The 13,793-nt window shown below is 49.0% G+C and overlaps 1 protein-coding gene across 2 annotated transcripts in view; it reads left to right on the forward strand.

Moving 5' to 3' along the window:
• Window positions 1-290: 290 nt before the first annotated feature.
• The window catches only part of NGEF (neuronal guanine nucleotide exchange factor), a 50,752-nt gene continuing 37,249 nt past the window's right edge, over window positions 291-13,793 (forward strand). The window contains exons 1-2 of one of the 2 annotated variants that reach the window (XM_064165310.1): window positions 291-549; window positions 4,765-4,879. In XM_064165310.1, the coding sequence (XP_064021380.1) occupies window positions 291-549; window positions 4,765-4,879 (374 nt within the window). Of the gene's footprint in view, window positions 550-2,899; window positions 3,556-4,764; window positions 4,880-13,793 lie in introns of those variants that run through there. The other variant, XM_064165302.1, reaches the window with a different exon arrangement.

The following is a 13,793-nucleotide window of genomic DNA, read 5'->3' on the forward strand; positions in this document are numbered from 1 at the left end:
GTGTCATCAGCAAACTTGTTGTGGGTGCACTCAATGCCTCTCTTCATGTCACCCACAAAGATGTTGGACAAGACTGGTCCCAGAACTGATCCCTGAGGGCCTCCATGATGCACTACAGCCTCTGAACTAACCAGAGCTTTGTTCTCTCTTTTCCTGTTTTGTTGTGTCTTGTTTGTCTATCTGCAGCTCCAATCCAGATCAAGCTGATGGAGTTGTGGAGGGTAGCTGTCTTCTGCTGCTCTGCCACTGATCCAGCCTCTCAGTTGCCATAGAGACAATATCTGGAAGCCATGGATGGGCATGGGAGAGAAGCTGCCTGCAGGCTCTCTGCTGGTGGGCTCCATTCTCAGCAGGTGTTGAGGGAGCCAGGTTCAGTCTCTGAAGGCGAGGAAGAGACAGCTGGTGCTAAGCCAGAGCCCCACGAGATGGACTCACACACACAGTACATTGCCATTCAAAGAAATTCCAGGTACTACCGGTCCATGAGGCTGCCAAACAGAGGGAAAAGGAAGACTCTGAGAGAGGCAATGCATGCAGGGCGTGCCACAGGTGAGTGCTGAGCCAGCCAGCATCATGCAGAACAAGGGGACACAGTCTCAAGTTGTGCCAGGGGAGGTCTAGGCTGGATGATAGGAGGAAGTTCTTCCCAGAGAGTGATTAGCATTGGAATGGGCTGCCCAGAGAGGTGGTGGAGGTGCTGTGCCTGGAGGTGTTGAAGAAAAGCCTGGATGAGGCACTTAGTGCCGTGGTCTAGGCACTGGGTGCTAGTTTGGACTGGAGGATTTGGAGGTCTCCTCCAACCTGTGATTCTGTGCTTCCTTTTCCAGTGGGACTATAGGACCTATAGGAGTCAATGAGATTAGGAAAGGGACAGAGAAGGTAGAAAGCAGCTCAGGGGTCAGCACATTAGAGAAGACCTCTGCTCAACTAGCAGATGGCTGCCATCCTGGTCTGTAAACGGTTAGTTGCTTAAACGTGCTTCATGGCAGAGAATCTAAACAAATATGGGACTCAGCTCTGCCACCTCTCTGATTTCTAAGAGGAAAATCATCTAAAGAGTGAAAGCCATGAAGCAGCCAATGCAGTAGCAACTTCTTAAGCATACAGAAAGGAGATATTCAGAAGCAGTGAGAGCTCACACAAGCAACTGTACGGCAAGATGAGCAGCATACAGAGGAAACAGCAAAGCAGAGCAGCAACAATGCATGGACAAAGCCTGTGGAAACTGCAGTGGGCCATTATGAGAGGGGAGTAAGACCTCTGAAAAGGTAGCTCCTGCCACTTTGCATTGATGACAGCTGTACGAAACGCCTGTGCTCCCTTTGCACCAGAAATCACAGGAACCCCATCCCGGAGCTGCATGCCCTCGGCCACGGCTTCAGCTGAAACGGACCGAGTCGCCTTTCATAGTATCACAGTATCATCAGGGTTGGAAGAGACCTCACAGATCATCAAGTCCAACCCTTTACCACAGAGCTCAAGGCCAGACCATGGCACCAAGTGCCATGTCCAATCCTGCCTTGAACAGCCCCAGGGATGGCGACTCCACCACCTCCCCGGGCAGCCCATTCCAGTGTCCAATGACTCTCTCAGTGAAGAACTTTCTCCTCACCTCCAGCCTAAATCTCCCCTGGTGCAGCCTGAGGCTGTGTCCTCTTGTTCTGGTGCTGGCCACCTGAGAGAAGAGAGCAACCTCCTCCTGGCCACAACCTCCCCTCAGGTAGTTGTAGACAGCAATAAGGTCTCCCCTGAGCCTCCTCTTCTCCAGGCTAACCAATCCCAGCTCCCTGAGCCTCTCCTCATAGGGCTGTGCTCAAGGCCTCTCCCCAGCCTCGTTGCCCTTCTTTGGACACGCTCAAGCATCTCAATGTCCCTCCTAAACTGGGGGGCCCAGAACTGAACACAGTACTCAAGGTGTTGTCTAACCAGTGCAGAGTACAGGGGCAGAATGACCTCCCTGCTCCTGCTGGCCACACCATTCCTGATGCAGGCCAGGATGCCACTGGCTGTCTTGGCCACCTGGGCACACTGCTGGCTCATGTTCAGGCGGGTATCAATCAGTACCCCCAGCACGACCAGAGGCGCGCAGCAAGGCCAGGCTTGCGCTGGGCTGGCACCTTGGCCCAGCAGCTGAGACAGACACAGGCAGGAGCGGCTGGGAGAGGGAGCTGTGGACAGCGTGGGTACCGCACCACACTCAGGCACTGAAAACAGGAGCGGGGGAAACGGGAGCAGTTTTAAACTCAGTGCTGACAGACAGCTGCAGCTGAGCGCAGATGTCCTTTGGTTAGCCTCCCAGGTGCTCGGAGAAACGCGGCTGTGCAACTCCTCCTAACCGACAGGAACCACAGTGCAGACAGCTGCGTGTCTGCAGACTGCGGCGTAACGGGAGCAGGGCGCTGGGCTTTGGCTGGCTGTGCGCTCAGCTCGGCACCCTGCTGCTGCTGCTGCTGCTGCTGCTGCTGGTGGTGGTGGTGGTGGTGGTGGCTCTGCGAGCCGCTCACCGCCAGCGCTTTGCGGGGCAGCCTTAGGCACACTGCTCCCGGCCCTCAAAGCAGGTCCAGTTCTCTCAGAAAACAAGCCACAGACATGCTCCACCCCAAAATCAGAGGTCTGGGAAATGTCCCCAAGAAAATAGGTGTCTCCTGCCTGCCCTGCCAAGCTCTTTCAGCAGTATAAAGGCCCATTCAAGCCCGTGGCATGGGCAGAAGGAAAAGTTCCCTCCCTTCTCCAAGTTTCCAAGCAGGCAGCAGCAGAGCAAAGAGCTGCTGTTTAATATTCTGCTACTGTTGCAATGAGGTTTGTGGGTAAACTGAGCCTCGCCTATGCCAAAGCTGAGCTGCTCTCCGCCCTGCCAGTGCAGCAGCAGGACCAGAGCAGAGCCATCCTCTCGCCACCTTCCCAGAGCACTGCTGCAGAGCAAGCCCAGGTGGGACTCGCCCTCTCTCCTGATCCCAGCGTGTCACCGCATGCAGAGCGCCGCTGAGGAAGCCCTGTCACCTGCTGGTGCCACTGCAGCAGGGCCAGCAAAGAAAGACGCAGCTTCTTCATACACCCGCAGCCTGAGAGCGCCAGGACACTGGCACAGGAGGACATCCCTCCTGTCTAGCCAGTGTCATTGAGGAAGGACGAGCTGAAGGGAGGGCTTCTCTCTTAGCGTCTCATTAGAGCATCCACAGAAGCTGACCTGCACTTCTCTCCCTCTCCTGCCTCTCTGTGTGATCACTGCCGTGAAACAGGATCTGCTCCAAGCAGGGCTTTTTCTTCCGTGCCTGCAGTTGTTCAGCAGGACACGCTGGGAACATTTGTTTTCTGCAGGCTGTACAGCAAGACCTGGGCTAGGAGCAATAGCTCCTTCTCCAGCATGACTGTAGCAAGTCCACCTCAGTGATACAGCTTTTCCATTCAGCTAAGATTGGGTAAACAGCTCTTCTATCCTCTCCCTCCACCCCATCCTCTCTCCCTGGCACTGGACATCGGGTGCTTCTACACCAGCCTCGTTTGTAGCAGCAACTTCTGACACCATCTGCTGACGTGCATGGAAGCAAGGGATGGGTGAGCTCTTTTATCTTCAAACCCATTTCAACAGCAGCTGTGCAAGACTGACTCAAGCTCAAATACTAACCTGTTCTCGTTTTGCTTACGGAATGACTAGGGCTGAGGAGAGGGGAAGGAAAGAAGAAAGGAAGAGAGGGAAAGACACAGGGGGAATCCAAAATGGGGGGAAATAAAGACTCAAGAAATTATAACAAGAAAAACAATGTAAACCAATGTAAACCCAGCAAAGGCTTTCATGTAGACACCCTTTGCCTAGTTGTGACTCGCAGCCTAGGAACTGTAAAACATAATAGTGCTTCTCTTTAACTGGAGAAAGAGTTGGGGGTTTTTTAAGCAACCTTCTCTGATAGAAGGATAAAATGTTAAAACTACCCAAAAAGGAAAGAGAACAGCTCAGACTCGTGTTTCATAAGCTCTTGGCACTGTTTTAGGGAGGTTTACAAGTCTGGTTTTCACCCTTTCCCTGTGTAAAATCAGTAGCATTGATTAAAAAGAGTGCATCAGAAACTGGCTTCAGCCTGAGCATTGACCTGCCTGCGCTGTCACCAGTTTGAAATGCAAACAGAATTGTGACTTAGACCAAAATATCTCTAATAAAACCCAATGAGGTCATTTATCAACAGGCCTCAAACTACAGGAGGTTTCATTTGAGAAGTGAAACTCGTCCCTTCCCACCAAGCACTGTTGCAGGAAGCCATGGACTTCATTCACCTTTGGTTCTCTGTAAAAGGATCAGAGGTTCCCCTGAGGGTAACTGGAGAGGCAATTGAAAGTGAAGCTCCTGTCTCACACAGATCTGGCCTTCATTTATGCAATAAACTGAACATCTACTGTATGCCTGGAAGCAGAGGGCAGTGAAGCCCTGGCATGCACAGGCACACAGAGCTGAACTTAGAGAACTCTACTGACAATCAGTAATGTTGGGACCCAGATGTCAGTGGTGAGATTTCTCCACAGAAGTAAGGGCTGATGTCATACATTGGCCTTCTCTCAACGGCACTTGCAGCTGTGACAAAGGCTGTGCAGATCTGCACTACGCAAGCAATTTAGTCCCGTTTGAAACTCCAAGCTAAACTCCAGCCATCTTTGTGTCTGTGCTCTTCCTGTTGCCTAGGGTATGGGCAAGCCACTACCTACAGTAACCTACCTCCAGACCCTTAGGAAGCTGAGTGTTTTAACACCTCTTGGCTTTCTCTCCTATCACAGGTTCACTCAAAAACAGTGAGACTGACAAAGAGCCTCTGAACGTTTTACCTCCTAAGGGATCATCAGCTCCAGTAAACTCTGACAAGCCAACCTTAGATGAACTATGGATCCAAAGGTAAGGAAGTGTACACTCAGGGTGGCATCAGGGCAAGAATGCTTGCTTTGGGAAGGAGACCTGGACTAAGGTCTAGCTTAGTCTTTGTAACACACAAAGTATAGCACTAGCGTCATGGTGTAAAGGGTCTTAACAGCCTGAGTTTGGAGGAAACAGTGAAGGAAGAAGGGGACACAAAAAGACAATGGGGAAGGTAGAAAAAGAGGAATGTGACAGACTGCTTTAAGCAGCTTGCTTAGAGAATAAGGAGGGCCTGTGGACATTTCCTTAGGGAATGTAGAATCAGTCAGATTGGAAGAGACCTCCAAGGTCATCCACAACCACACAGGAAAACCAGGATTTTATAGCTGAAGAAGTAGCTACAAAGATGATTTCCAAACTTTCTGTTTGATGTTAACTTTGAAGAACTGACAGGCAACAGAAGGTTTTAGTGACATAGCTCTTTTGGGCTTAAATCCCTCAACAATCTACATCTAGCAAAAGACTCTGATTCCACAACCCATACATTTACATATGCCCCATAAATTTAATCTTGCCCCTAATTCCTTGCCCCTGCAGGCAGACTGAGGAGCAGCTGTCTAGCCTTACATTTTCACATAGATGAGTTAGGTGTTCTCCCACTTCAGCCTCTTATCTTTTGTGTGCACAACTATGAGATAGTCTCTGCTTGTGCTGTACAAAGTCAGAAACAGTGTGGCCAGCAGGACAAGGGAGGTTATTCTGCCCCTGTACTCAACACTGGTCAGGTCACACCTTGAGTACTGTGTCCAGTTCTGGGCTCCTCAATTCAAGAGAGATGTTGAGATGCTGAAATGTGTCCAGAGAAGGGCAACAAAGCTGGTGAAGGGCCTGGAGCACAGCCCTGTGAGGAGAGGCTGAGAAAGCTGGGGGTGTGCAGCCTGCAGAAGAGGAGGCTCAGGGCAGAGCTCATTGCTGTCTACAATTACCTGAAGGGAGGCTGTAGCCAGGTGGGGTTGGGCTCTTCTGCCAGGCAAGCAGCAACAGAACAAGGGGACACAGTCTCAAGTTGTTCTGGGGGAGGTCTAGGCTGGATGTTAGGAGGAAGTTGTTGGCAGAGAGAGTGATTGGCATTGGAATGGGCTGCCCAGGGAGGTGGTGGAGTCTCTGTCCCTGGAGGTGTTCAAGCAAAGCCTGGATGAGGCACTTAGTGCCATGGTCTGGTTGATTGGCTAGGGCTGGGTGCTAGGTTGGGCTGGATGATCTTGGAGGTCTCTTCCAACCTGGTTGATTCTATGATTCTTTGAAATTCCAGCTGAAAGCATTAAGCATTGCCCTCTAAAGTGCATTGATTATACTGCTGGTCCTATTGCCGAGCCCAGCTGTGCTGGTGTCATGCATAGTCCCTTTCCAGGCTCCTTCTGTTACAGAGAGGATTCCAGCAGAAAAAAAATGTAGTCAAACTGTCAAGCTGAATTTAAGTAAATTAATTGCCCTGGCTAAAACTGTTTGCCCTTTGGCATTAAACTGAGCATATGAAACTAGACAGTTGCAGTCTGCTGCGATGTCTTACCCATCTGTCTTCATCTTCTTGCGGCTTACTCATCACTCTCGGTCTCTGACATCCTGACACTGCCACTTTAGGCAGCTCTGAAATGTGCAAAGTCATGTGTCTAACAGGAGGCAGTGCTGCTGAGTGGCAACATCTCTTGAAACAGAGCAGAGAGATGTCATGGAGAATGAGACCAGAGTTCCATAGGATCATAGATTATCGGGGGCTGGAAGTTACCTCGCAAGATCATCTGGTCCAGCCCCCCTGCCAGAGCAGGGTCCCATAGAGCAGATCACAGTGGAACGCATCCAGACGGTTCTTGAGTATCTCCAGAGAGGGAGACTCCACAACCTTCATCTAGAACTGAGCCCCTGTACTACTCTCCTCTTCTCCAAAAGATCAGCTAACTTCTAAGAGAAACACCAAAACTTCATGTTGTGAAAAGCCTGCAGAGGAGCCCAAGGATGTTGCTGTCTGTAGTAATCGCTCCTCTCTCCCTGCTGTTGGGAAAACAGGCCATGGTGCAGATAAGACATCCAAAGTCTCAGCACTGGTTTCAAGAATTGCATTTAATCTCTCCCCAAAAGAATAAAACCAGATGCTGCCAGCTAAGACTTCTGAAGGCAAAAGCTACAGAAAGGATGGTACTCAGGGATGCATTAAGATGGGAGTGGCCAGAAGGGCAAGGGAGGTTCTCCTGCCCTTCTGCTCTGCCCTAGTGAGACCACACCTGGAATACTGTGTCCAGTTCTGGGCACCACAGTTCAAGAGAGACAGAAAAATACTGGAGAGAGTTCAATGGAAGATCATGAAGATGCTGAGAGGCCTGGAGCATCTCTCTTATGAGGAGAGACTGGGAGACCTGGGGCTCTTTAGCCTGGAGAGGAGCAGACTGAGAGGGAGTCTGCTGATTGGTATTGAAAGTGTGGAGGTCAAGAGGATGAGGCTGGATTCTTTCCAGTGGTGCCCACTGATAGGGCAAGGGGCAAGAGGCAGGAACTAGAACACAGGAGGTTTCACTTAAACATAAGGAAAAGCTTCTTTTCCTGTGAGGGTGCTGCAGCATTGGAGCAGGCTGCACAAAGAGGCTGTGGAGTGTCCTTCTCTGAAGACCTTCAAAACCCATCTGGACCTGCTCTGGATAACACTGCTTTAGCAGATGGGTTGGACTGGATGATCTCCATAGGTCCCTTCCACCTCCTGTCATTCTGTGATTCTGTGATTCAAACATTATTGCTAGTGCTCCAAAATCTGCCATGTGCCTTCCATAAGATACCTCTCAAGAGTGATTTTATGCCTAACTCTTCTCAAATTATTTTCTTTCTCATGGCTTTTGTCCTGTGCAATCCTCAGCTGCCTCTAAGCACTCTAGAGTTCTCCATCAGTTCCCATGGCTCCCTCCCAGCCTGCTGCCTTGTATGAAGATTGAACATAATCAAGTGGTTTTTAGATGACCCTTGTTCCCTCCGACTTGGAACCCAAAGAAATGGTTTGCTCTGCACTCACCTTTCACATGACGAGTTGCTTCCCAACAACTCAGCTGACTTGCCCAGGACAATTCAGCGTCGAGCTTCTAGCACAGCTCCTATTTTTCAGGGTAACCAAAGCCAAAGACCTGGGAAGAAAGTGAACATGACCAAAGCTCTTTCCCACTGTGATCAGTCCTCCCAGCTCCATAGCGGCAGCAGTTGTGCAGACTGAGATCATACATCACAGGAAAGCATCCGCACAGGGTGTCCATCCACAGCTGCCAGCCTCAGCTGAAGGCAGCTCCCACGGAGACCAGAATTAGTCACTGCAAACCTTAGAAAGGAGATTCACTGATCAGTGTCTACCCTACATTACGAGCTAATAGGATGTTGACTTCTCTTCATTTCTACTACAATGGAGATGTTTCAGCAGCATGATTCTACTATTTACCTGTGATGACCCAGTGAGTCAGATTCCCAAAATGATATGTCTTTAGTATGGGCCACTGGCAGCAGTAGAAGAGAAACTCAGTGGGAAGTTCCACACTGCAAAGCTCACTGCTCTACTAGTGCAGAGCAAACCATTTCTTTGGGTTCCAACTCAGAGGGAACAGGGATCATCTAAAACCCACTTGATTATGTTTGATCTGAGCTCAAAGAAAAGTACTACAGCAGTGAATAGTCACCTCCAGAGGTGAGTGTGAGTCTGCCTTGTTTGAATTCACCCAAAGGTGACTTTGGCTTAGCATCCCGTGACACAACACTCTTTGTCCCAGGCAGCAGAGGGCACTGCTTTTATAGCCTGATTTAACCAGAAGAGCAGGGAAACCCTCTAGAGAGCCTGAGACCTGCATTGCAAAAGGTCTCCTGCCATACTCAAGCAGTTTCTTTCTGCGTATGAAACACATTTCTTATAGGCACCTCCTCTCTATGCTGCCAGTGGTGCTTCAGTTTGCTAGTGGTGAGGTCAGGAAGTGCTGGTGCAAATGCATGTGGACCAAACCTTTTTGTCACACTACACTTTTTTTGCTCTTTTAGACATAGAGAAGTAATTTTCTGTATCCCTCTTTCTGTACAATCTGAATCTTACAAACAGTCTAAGGGGAACAGTATTTTCAGAGGGAGAAGAATCTTTGAAAGTGCTAAGCTTTCAGTTAAAAAAGAACCAAACAACAAACCAAAAACCAAACCAAACCAAACCCCAACAAATAAACCTCTGTGGGTATAAAAATGTTACTACTGCTGAAGTCTTATGTTTGATGTAGTTCTAATTAAATATGTCTCCAGCAGGCAGCCAGAGGTACTCCCAATCCAGCCTGCCCACCTACTGTACCCAGCTGCTGCTCCTCAGGTTTTTCAGCCAAGTCATGGTTTCATTACTCAGCAAGTTTTGCCCTCCAGCTCTCCCAGTCTGCACTATCTGGACATACTCTAACGCTCAGGTCCTCCACTAATCTCTTTGTTTCACTCCTGTTCTAGCGGCTTCAACTTGTCATCTCCCTCACTATTTCCTCAGCCTCCTCTTTCCCAGGCACATGATTCCTCCCTCTTCCCTCCTGTGGCTTGAATCTCACTGTCCTGCCATTCTCCAGTCTCTTCACCCTTTGGCTCCTCATACAATCTCACTCTCCCTCCCCTCCAGCTCGCTCCCAGCTTCTCCTCAAACACCCAGCTGCGGGACAGTTCCTTTCCCCCAGTTCAGAAGTAGACTTTGCTCTCCATGCCTGAGTCTTGCTGCCTTTATTGTTCAGTCACAGAGTTTTCTCACTAACCTGCCTGGACTCAGCACAAGGAAGAATGAGGACAGAGCAGCAATGGTCTTTCCTGACAGTGCCCTGAAACAGGACCAGGCAGTTTGTGTGTATTGCAGGTTTTGTGGATTTTCTTAAGTGTGCCAAAGGTGAAGCCCTAGCAAACCCAAAATTCCAACCTGTATTTCAACAGAACTCAAAGCTTCTCAAAGGACAGAACAACAGGGTTCCTGTTTTCCTTTCACAGGCTTCCAATATTTTTTTCCTAAGCCTAAAAAAGTTACTAGTTTCTTCTTTTTAATATATTTTAAAAAAACCAAACTTCTCCATGACAGAGAGTCAGCAGTTTAAATTTAACCCTGGTATTGCAAGCATCAAAATCCTGGCCTGGATCAGGAACAGTGTGGCCAGTAGCACAAGGGAGGTTATTCTGCCCCTGTGCTCAGCACTGGTCAGGCCACACCTTGAGTGCTGTGTCCATTTCTGGGCTCCTCTATTCAAGAGAGATGCTGAGGTACTGGAAGGTGTCCCAGAGAAGGGCAGCAAGGCTGGTGAGGGGCCTGGAGCACAGCCCTGTGAAGAGAGGCTGAGGGAGCTGGGGGTGTGCAGCCTGCAGAAGAGGAGGCTCAGGGCAGAGCTCATTGCTGTCTACAGCTACCTGAAGGGAGACTGTAGCCAGGTGGGGTTGGGCTCTTCTGCCAGGCAAGCAGCAACAGAACAAGGGGACAGAGTCTCAAGTTGTGCTGGGGGAGGTCTAGGCTGGATGTTAGGAGGAAGTTGTTGGCAGAGAGAGTGATTGGCATTGGAATGGGCTGCCCAGGGAGGTGGTGGAGTCACTGTCCCTGGAGGTGTTCAAGAAAAGCCTGGCTGGGGCACTTAGTGCCGTGGTCTGGTTAACTGGCTAGGGCTGGGTGCTAGGTTGGGCTGGCTGATCTTGGAGGTCTCTTCCAACCTGGTTGATTCTGTGATTCTATGAAAAGGTAAAAGATCTCAATATAGGAAGTTCTGAATATTTTTAGTTGTTGGTAAAGATGCCAGCCCTGACAGATAAAATTAACATATTCTGATGAAAGCTTAGGGAGGCTCAGGAGAACAGATGTGCTCTTGGCCTTTAGGATCTAAAAATATGAGGGATAAGGATTTCCATTTCTCTCCCACTAAAATGTCAATTAAAAAACAAAACAGAGGGGGATAGGAATTGAGCAGGCACACCCAAAACAGTTCTAAAAACCACATCTGAGCAGAAAGAACCTGAATGAACCTGAAGGATGAAAATACCCTTGACTAGGTCTAATATTATTCAAATCTCTTACTAACTTCACACTTCTCCACAGAATTGGTTAGCTCCGATTCAAACAGTGCCTCTTAACGCATCTTGTGGCCTTTCTTGGTGTAAAACTCCCACTGACTGGAAGGGCTTGGGCAAGTTTTCATGAATAAGATCAGCTGGGCTGTGTTTTCTCTTTTTAGTTTCTGGAAGGGGAGGTCTAATTTCTGAAAAACTGCTATGAGATAACGTGAGAAAAAAGCAGCATTTGGGTGTCCTTTCAAAGCAAACTCTTTGCAGAGCGTTATTCTGAGGGTCACATTTGAGTTCAGAGGCACATAAGAAATGTTCATTTGAAAGATTCATCATCTTTCAAAGCCACTAGTGTCTGGAAATGCAAGCCAAGGTTGGAAATTCATCCCCCCTCCAAGCAGAATTTAAAATGAGATCATTATAATAAACTAATTATAAGCTCACATCGATTAGCGCACTTTTGGTGCAAGCCTGGAACAGGTCAGCCAACATTTAAAGTCTTTTCTGACAGCAATACTTCAGTGAAGCTAGGGACAGGCTGCAGCCACAGGAACTCCTCTTTGCAGATCCCACCGAATGGTTGAGGTTGGAAGGGACCTCAAGGATCATCCAGTTCCAGCCCTCTGCCATAGGCAAGGACACCTCCCACTAGAACAGGTTGCTCAAGGCCTCATCCGTCCTGGCCTTGAACACCTCCAGGGAGGTTGTGGAGCACAGAAGCACAGAAAGTGATCTTCTGTGCTTCTGTGCTCCACAAGCACCCTGGGCAACCTGTGCCAGTGTCTCACCACCCTCAATGTAAAGAACTTCTTCCTAACATCCAGTTTAAATCTCCCCTCTGCCAGTTTAAACCCATTACCCTTTGCACTGTCATCACAAGACCTACAGCCTTCCTGTAGGCCCCTTCAGACACTGGAAGGCCACTATAAGGTCTCCTCAAAGCCTTCTCTTCCTCAGACTGATGAGCCCCAGCTCTTGTAGTCTGTCCTCATAGCAGAGCTGCTCCAGCCCTTTGATCATCCTCGTAGCCCTCCTCTGGACTCCCTCAGACTGGACATGAGGAGGAAGTTCTTCATCATGGGAGTGGTGAGAGGCTGGAATGGGTTGCCGCAGGGAGGCAGCTGAGGCCCCATCCCTGAAGATGTTTAAGGCCAGGCTGGATGGGGTTCTGACCAGTTTGATCTAGACCAGGGTGTCCCTGCCTATGGCAGGGGGGTTGGAAGTAGATGATCCTTGTGGTCCCTTCCAACCCTGACTGATTCTGTGATTCTATGACTCGCTCTAACAGTTCCATGTCCTTCTCGTGTTGATCAAGCTCTTTCTCTATTGCTCACAAGGGATCTGAGCTGTGGTCATGCTCCATGCCACCAGAGCATGGCCTCTGTGGGGCGGCCATAAGAATCCTTTCCATCATTTCTAGTGCCTGTGTGCTTGAAGATCCTAAGAACTCCTGAGTCAAAACAGGGCTTCGTTCTGTCAGGGCACTGTATGACCTCTGTAACCAACAAGAGCACAGGGCACACAGCACCACTTGTATGATGCCAGGATGGGATTTCTAACTAGTTCTTTCATGCATGTTGTTCTAATAGTCAGATTCTTTCTTGTCCCTACAACTAGACAGAGAATTTTAGTCTGAAATACGGAGATTTTAGTCAGAAAGCTGATCTGTCATGATGAGATTTTACAGGTTTTGATGATGCAGGGAAAAGCTTTTTAGGCTTTGGGTCAAATTCATTGTTGATACATTGAGAGAGAGAAGAAAACCTCCTCCAAACTCCCACCCAGATGGTTAAGATTAGATGGAGTGGGAACTTCTGCCTTAACCTGCAGTTCCACAGCAGTGTAAAATAGTCCAAGATGGCACTGCCATGGTCGTGCCACCCATCTGCACGTCTGCCACCTCTGTTACGCTGGCATTCGCATTGGTATCACCCTGCAGTGGAACAACCCAGGCACACACAAACACTGTTCTACCAAAAAAAAAGAAGGAAAAAAAGAATCATTTTGTACTGCTTTAGCTGCCCAAACCTGCTCACCAAGGATGAGACAAGCATGAGCACTGGCATAAAAGCAGAGGTACAGATCTTCCAGAGATAGTTGAGTGAAAAGCGGAATTGAGCAGCAGGGTCAGCTTAAACTGCACACCAAGTCCCAGCAGCTGTGGAAGCAGGGAGGAAGAAAGAGGTAGCTATGCTGGAGTTGTTCTGCTTTGCAGTAATTGTCCAGCACTGACTGACCTAAAGTGGTATCAGGCATTCACCTGCTTGAAGCACGTTTCCCAGCGACCAGAGAAAGCAGAGCAGCTCAGGGAAGAGAGACAGATCCACCCTGGAACAGGCAGTAACATGTGGAATCTGAGGTAGTGACACAGCCAGGACTCCGACCTGGATCCCCCACACCCAGCACGAACCTCCCAGCCACGAGGCTGCTGAGAGACAGTCACTTGCTTGCCTGCCTTCAGTTTTAATGGCAAACTTTGACAGCTTTCTGCTTTGTCCCCAAGCAGAAAAGCAAGATCTGGAAAATCCTGACCATTTTTGCAGGACAAAAATATCTCTATCTGGCTAAATACCATTTCTTTCCTTCAGTCCCAGAGTGATGGGAACACTCTGTCACTTTTCTTGGGAGAAAAAGTATTTCTCAGGCACTTGTTCTGTTGATGGACTTTTTCTGTACATCAACATACAGTACGAGAATAAGCCTGCAAAGGAGGAAGGAGCAATGTTTTTGAGAGACCAAACTCCAGTCAAAAATGAAGTTCTAAAGGAAGAAAAATAGATTAGTCATTGCCACACAGTGGAAGAGAGCTCTGAGACACAAAACACAAACTGTGGCCTCCCATGGCCACAGAGGGCACTTCACTCTTAGCTGGTGTGCTCACCTC

The sequence above is a fragment of the Pogoniulus pusillus genome, chromosome 26 (genome assembly GCF_015220805.1).
Source record: "Pogoniulus pusillus isolate bPogPus1 chromosome 26, bPogPus1.pri, whole genome shotgun sequence".
In the NCBI taxonomy this organism is placed as follows: Eukaryota; Metazoa; Chordata; class Aves; order Piciformes; family Lybiidae; genus Pogoniulus; species Pogoniulus pusillus.